A 7,509-nucleotide genomic window follows, 5' to 3' on the forward strand; every position below is an offset into this window, starting at 1 on the left:
GGTAGAGCCACGGGTCGTAACACATCCACTTTTCAAAATGCCGTCAGTGCGAACCAGAGGTGACAGAGACGTGTAACCAGTGGCACCCCATACCATCACGCCAGGTGATACGCCAGTATGGCTATCACGAACACACGCTTCCAATGTGTGTTCACCGCGATGTCGCCAAACACGGATGTGACCAGCATGATGCTGTAAACAGAACCTGGATTCATCCTAAAAAATGACTTTTTTCACTTTGTGATAGATGGCGTTGTAATAGTCACAAATATATAAGTACGTGGTATCACGTAACATTCCTTCATGATACATTACCCGTGTTAAAATGGACCATTTACCAATTGCGGAAAAGGTTGATATAGTGTTGATGTATGGCTATTGTGATCAAAATGACCAACAGGCGTGTGCTATGTATGCTGCTCAGTATCCTGGACGACATCATCCAAGTGTCCGGACCGTTCACCGGATAGTTACATTATTTAAGGAAACAGGAGGTGTTCAGCCACATGTGAATGTCAGCCACAACCTGGAACAAATGATGATGCCCAAGTAAGTGTTTTAGCTGCTGTCGCGGCTAATCCGCACATCAGTAGCAGACAAATTGCGTGAGAATTGGGAATCTCAAAAATGTTGGTGTTGAGGATGCTACATCAACATCGATTGCACCCATACCATATTTCTATCCACCAGGAATTGCACGGCGACGACTTTGAACGTCGTGTACAATAGTTCTGCCACTGGGCACAAGGGAAATTACTGGACGATGATAGATTTTTTGCACACGTTCTATTTAGCAACGAAGCGTCATTCACCAACAGCGGTAACGTAAACCGGCATAATATGCACTATTGGGAAACGGAAAATCCACGATGGCTGCAACAAGTGGAACATCAGTGAGCTTGGTGGGTTAATGTATGGTGCGGCATTACGGGAGGAAGGGTAATTGACCCCCATTTTATCGATGGCAATCTAAATGGTGCAATGTATGCTGATTTCCTACGTAATGTCCTACTGATGTTACTCCAAGATGTTTTACAGCATGACAGAATGGCGATGTACTTCCAACATGATGGATGTCCGGCACACAGCTGTCGTGCAGTTGAAGCGGTATTGAATAGCGTATTTCATGACAGGTAGATTGGTTGTCAAGGTACCATAACGTGGCTCGCACATTCACTGGATCTGACATCCGTGGACTTCTTTCTGTGGGGAAAGTTGAAGGATATTTGCTATCGTGATCCACCGACAATGCCTGCAACATGCGTCAGCGCATTGTCAATGCATGTGCCAACATTACAGAAGGCGAGAGGAATGTCGTTACACGTATTGCCAAATGCATTGAGGTTGATGGACATGATTTTAAGCATTTATTGCATTAATGTGGTATTTACAGGTAATCACGCTGTAACAGCATGCGTTCTTAGAAATGATAAGTTCACAAAGGTACATGTGTCACATTGGAACAACCGAAATAAAATGTTCAAACGTACGTATGTACTGTATTTTAATTTAAAAAACCTACCTGTTACCAACTGCTCGTCTAAAATTGTGAGCCGTATGTCTGTGACTATTACAGCACCATCTATCAGAAAGCGAAAAAAGTGGTCCAACTAAAACATTCATGTTTCTTTACGTACTACACGAATATGTAATAAAAATGGGGGTTCCTATTTTTGAAAAAACTCAGTTGATATCCGTTGACCTATGGCAGCACCATCTAGTGGGCCAACCATAGTACCATCTGGTTTCCCCCTTCAAGCTAGATGAGTTTTGTTCTTTGTAGTTTTTTCATTTGAAGGTTATTCCATGAGATATTTGGCCCGGTCACGATCAATGGACAACCCTGTATACTTATGGAGTGTGCTTCATGAATAAAAATAATTTATGTTATGTTGAAATTCATAAAGGGCACGTGGCACAGTTCCAATTTAATTTGTTAGAAATTTACAGAAATTTGTAATTCTCCACTCATGGGAATTGATATTATGTTTGCATAGTACTGAATTCAGCCTGATTTGATGTGGGTTCTTTTTAATGCTTGCTTTAATATGCTTCAGAGGAGTGAAGGTTACTTTACAGTAAATATTAGCAATGTAATTAAATTTGAAAATAAGACAGATGCAGGTCGTGCATAATTCTATTGTGTGCAAGGTGTGGAATAAAAATTGTGATTTCTTTATTAACATTTCATTATTAACATTAGATGTCATTTAAAAAGCTTATTTTGGAGAACTGAGGAAACATTGCACAGTGATCATCGGACTGAAAAGCAAGTTTTATAGTAATCTTTATGCTATTAGTTGTCTTTGAATATGTAAACGAGGCCTCAGTAGCAGCAACACAAGTAAATTTTGATTCCAGACAAATGTCCTTATTAGACTTTACTTAATAACTGATGATACTGTATGTATGCACAGTGACAGATTGGAGAATGAATTTCATTATTATCAGCAAAGTTGTGCAAAGCCAAGGGGTTACACATTGAGGACCCATTGTTCACTACAAACTCCTGCTTGAAAATCACTCGATGTCTTAAATAATGTTTGCAAAATTGCAATGATATTACAGAAAACCCGATCAGTTGTTAGTGTTAATAATAAGGCTGCATTTACATGTAACTTGAAATTTGACATTCCAGGTATTGGGATGTAAAAAATCTCACAGGCTGCAGTTTCTGTAGTTGCTCACCTGCCAACTGGGTCTGGTTGTCTTGACCCAACCTCACAAACTGCTTGTGAATGACCTGCACTGACCGTCCGTGTTGAACCCAAGTTTGGAGATATTGTAATAGCATTACTGCAGCTTTTGCATCTGAATAGGAATAAAAGTTCTTCATTGTAGCTGCTCGAAAACATCCAGTCATTTTTGGATGAATTTGACCAGCAGTATCACAGCTGGACGCCAAACCAACTCTGTTGAAAAACTAGGATACAAAATTAATTGGGTACAAATTTGAAGTATATTAAATACAGTATTAGGGTGGTTTGAACCTATCAATACCAGTCTTTATCTGTGTCCATTGGTGTAATGGTGTGGTGTATATTGTATAGGCACTAACACACACAGAACAGAACAGCAGCAGTTTTAGTATTATTGTTTGGAATGAAAGTTGTGATGACAGACTAATGTAGCATAGTATGAGTTGAAGATTGGGTAGAAGAATGACAGTTCGGGCATGAATTGGCAAAATCAACCAATGTGATGCATTAGAATAATTGTAATTGTCATGGGATATATTTTATGCCTATTGGCTGTTTATGTGTTAATTACTCGTATTTGGCGTTTTGAGAATGTCACGGGTGGGTTTGCAAGTACAAGATTTTACAGCAAATACCTTTAAAAATAACTTTATTACAGTTCGATGTGTGAGTTAAATCCTAACCGATAGTGATAGTGTTCTAAAATTAATTGAAAGTACTAGAATGTATGAGAAGCAGTTTTCACATCTTTGGGTACCTGATTTAGTGGACTGAACATTTTCTGTCACATTTCCAGACAAATTTGCACATTATAGTCATTGAAAGTGACTGTAATGCAGAAGTTGTAAATGGATGCATTCCGTAATGGTATCCACTGTTGTGGTAGTGATTCCTATGGCTTTGGCCAGTTTTTGTTTGTAAGTCATAATACTGAATGCATATTTGCCACTTCTCATTCTTGGAAGACAACAGTTCAGATTATCTCCCTTTCTGAAAATCATTTTCCCCTTCCAAAAATTGTTTCTTTACGAGATGTTTCTTGAGGTAGTTTTTAAACAGGATAACAAAGTGGAAGACAGACTGAGCTTAATGCATAAAATGTATTGGGGAGGGGGGGGGGGGGGGGGCTGAGCTGCATCATCATACAAAGCAAGATTCCTGTGGTTTCTGATGTCAGGGCAGCACCTGTTTTAGGTTGTCATCAGGATATGGACTTCCAATACAGTAATAAGGTAACCACCTCCACAAAGTCTTTAACAATGCACAGAAAAGTAAGGTTACCTTATTTCATCAGAATATTAGAGGACTGAGTGATAAGATGGAAGACCTTGGCTGTTTCAAAAATTTAGTGAGCTCTAAAAACATAGACACTCTGTGCCTGTCAGAGCACCACAAAAGCACAGGATTAGGGAAGTTACATAGAAAAGATTTCACTACTATGGGAAAAGGAGTTGCTACATTTTTGTTGACATCAGCACGTAAAAGTGTGAATTAATACTGAAAAATAGCTCACTTTTAATTGTAACTGTCCATGGATCCTCACTGGGAAATTCTGAACTGTTCGTGAGGAATGCTGTGCTGTCTGTCAGACAGCAGCTAGCAGTTAATATTCTGCGGTGATTTCAGTGCAGATCGTCTAAAGGAATCCGATAGGGGGGGGAAAAATCTGGAAATCTTGATTACCTCCTACAATTTGATCTCAGTAATTACCTTTCCAACACTGGTGGATAAAGACAGTAGAACCCTAATTGATAATGCTTTCTTTGATGAAGGTCACAGCAAAAAACTACACTACTGGCCATTAAAACTGCTACACCAAGAAAAAATGCAGATGATATATGGGTATTCATTGGACAAATATATTATACTAGAACTGACATGTGATTACATTTTCACACAATTTGGGTGGATAGATCCTGAGAAATCCGTACCCACAGCAACCACCTCTGACCCTAATAACGGCCTTGATATGCCTGGCCATTGAGTCAAACAGACCTTGGATGGCGTGTACAGGTACAGGTACCTGCAACATGCGGTTGTGAATTATCCTGCTGAAATGTAGGGTTTCGCAGGGATCAAATGAAGGGTAGAGCCACGGGTCATTACACATCTGAAATGTAACATCCACTGTTCAAAGTGATGTCAATGTCAACAAGAGGTGACCGAGACGTGTAACCAATGGCACCCCATACCGTCACATCGGGTGATACGCCAGTATGGCAATGACGAATGCACGCTTTCAATGTGCGTTCACTGCAATGTTGCCAAACACGGATGTGACCATCGTGATGCTGTAAACAGAACCTGGATTCATCTGAAAAAATGACGTTTTGCCATTTGTGCACCCAGGTTCATCGTCGAGTACACCATCGCAGGCGCTCCTGTCTGTGATGCAGTGTCAAGGGTAACCGCAGCCACGGTCTCAGAGCTGATAGTCCGTGCTGCTGCAAACGTCGTCGAACTGTTCGTGCAGATGGTTGTTGTCTTGTAAACGTCCCCATCTGTCAACTCAGGGATTGAGATGTGGCTGCACGATCCATTACAGCCGTGCGGATTAGATGCCTGTCATCCCGACTGCCAGTGATACGAGGCCGTTGGGATCCAGTACGGCGTTTCGTATTATCTTCCTGAACCCACTGATTCCATATTCTGCTAACAGTCATTAGATCTCGACTAACGCGAGCGGCAATGTTGCGATACGATAAACTGCAATCGCGATAGGCTACAATCCGACCTTTATCAAAGTCGGAAACATGATGGTACGCATTTATCCTTCTTACACGGGGCTTCACAACAATGTTTCACTAGATAACACCGGTCAACTGCTTTTTTGTATGAAAATCGGTTGGAAACTTTCCTCATGTCAGCACATTGTAGGTGTCGCCACCGGCGCCAACCTTGTGTGAATGCTCTGAAAAGCTAATCATTTGCATATCACAGCATCTTCTTCGTGTCGGTTAAATTTCGTGTCTGTAGCACGTCATATTCATGGTGTAGCAGTTTTAATGGCCAGCAGTGTACATCTAGCTGTTCTTCTCTCTTCTTTTATGGTGTGTGTGTGTGTGTGTGTGTGTGTGTGTGTGTGTGACTTTTAAGAGAGTTGTTGTTGTGGCCGAACCACTGCCTCATACTATGTTACTTTTGTTTTGATCGATACACGTTTTATTATCTGTGGACCGTGTGTGTTTTGGAGACTTTACCATTTTGCTAGTTATTTCTTGCCAAGGAGGTTTTTCATTTAACGTGCATTTAACAATTTCTCTTAGGTATTAAAATTGTTTCACTATTTTTACTGTTGTCATTTGTCATTTACTGTTGTGTGGTTTATTAGTAGCCAGTCTTTTAACACCGTCTCGATGTTTCCGAAGGATATCTCGAGTCCTGTTTCTTGTGCTATGTTTTGTCGGCTTATTATTCGATTTCTGTATTATTGTTTCTAGATATTTGATAATATACATTTAAAACAAACTCGTAAATATTTACCCGACGCGCTAAGGCTGGTAGATGTCCGTGTTACAGAGAATATTCTGTAACACTACACGATGTGACGAATAACGAAATCGTAGTAACGGGTATGTCATTAGTCGGTAGCAGATATGTACTGTACAAAATTTAATAATCAATTTTACAGCCCTTCCCGGAAGAGCACGACGTGTAGGCGAACGCCGTGTTGCAGGTTGTACCAGGGCCTGGAGTGGATATGCAGCCAGCTGAAGAAGAAGTGACGGCCGATGGGGGCGTAGCGCGGGCGCGGCTCCCCCTGCCGGCGGGGCGGAGGGGAGGCGCTGAGGCGGCGGAGTCTGCCCGTCTGCCGGCCACCCGAAACATCACAGTGACGAGGGGGCAGACTGTGCAGCGATGTGCATCCGCCTGTGCGTATTGCCATGCGGGTGTGTGAACTGGACGAACGGGAACAGAAAGTGACTGAAATATGTGATAATTTTTCATTTAGATTGCCTTTTAATTTCTTCGGAGGAATAAATCTGAAGTCGTTCAGTGTAAGGACATCACTGTTATTGCTATTACTGTATTATTATGATTATTATCTAAGTTCAGTATAATTAGGATAGAACCTTAAATCTGCCACTTACCCCCCCCCCCCCCCCCCCCCTCCCCCAGCCCATATCATTTTGCCACTGCTCGTCCTCTTCCATATTTTAAGTGAATTTACAAAGTGAATAAAAAGGAAGTTATTCAGTTAACAAATGAAATAACTGCCAGCATTTTTTGTCAAGTTACGAGCAGTATTGTGATCTTTGTGCACTGTTTGTGTTACCTTATCGTGTTTGTGTCCTCAAGTTTTGTACGCGGGCTCCGTTTGGACGGGGTACGCAGAAAGTGGCAGTTGCAGTCGTGTATCCCACAGATTTGTGAGGGCTGTGATAGATTTTTATGAAATAACTGTTCCATTCCCAATAATGTGACTTCTCGTCGTGTGGAGACGTTTTACTCACTGTGAACGCCAAAACTCTAAAAAATGAACACTCGGCTGCAGCATGCGGCAGGTTTTCTGCCTTGTCCAGTAAATAAGCTACAGGTCTAAATTGCATTTCAGTAACTGTAGAAATAAACAAATACTTGCAGATTTACTGGTGTCATTTGTTTTAATATTCCCAGTTACTTTGTGTGCCGAAACATTTTCTGAAGAACGCCGCAATCTTATGCAGTGCATTGTAGTGGTTAATAAAAAAAAGAAAAGGAGAAGGAGAAGAAAAGAAAAGGTTGACCATGGTGGGAATAAATGGTGAGTAAAAAAGGGGGTTTTAAAATCGTAAATGACCATGGAAAAAAGGAAAGAATGAAATGCAAA

The 7,509-nt window shown here is 41.1% G+C and overlaps 1 protein-coding gene across 1 annotated transcript in view; it reads left to right on the top strand.

Moving 5' to 3' along the window:
* LOC126108122 (ADP-ribosylation factor-like protein 5B) overlaps positions 1–6,704 on the top strand; it is a 53,155-nt gene extending 46,451 nt beyond the window's left edge. Inside the window, exon 4 of the mRNA XM_049913366.1 lies at positions 6,376–6,704. Within this exon, the coding sequence (XP_049769323.1) occupies positions 6,376–6,424 (49 nt within the window). The 3' untranslated portion in view covers positions 6,425–6,704. The remainder of the gene's footprint in view (positions 1–6,375) is intronic.
* Positions 6,705–7,509: the final 805 nt, after the last annotated feature.

The sequence above is a fragment of the Schistocerca cancellata genome, chromosome 11 (assembly GCF_023864275.1).
Source record: "Schistocerca cancellata isolate TAMUIC-IGC-003103 chromosome 11, iqSchCanc2.1, whole genome shotgun sequence".
NCBI classification, from domain to species: domain Eukaryota; kingdom Metazoa; phylum Arthropoda; class Insecta; order Orthoptera; family Acrididae; genus Schistocerca; species Schistocerca cancellata.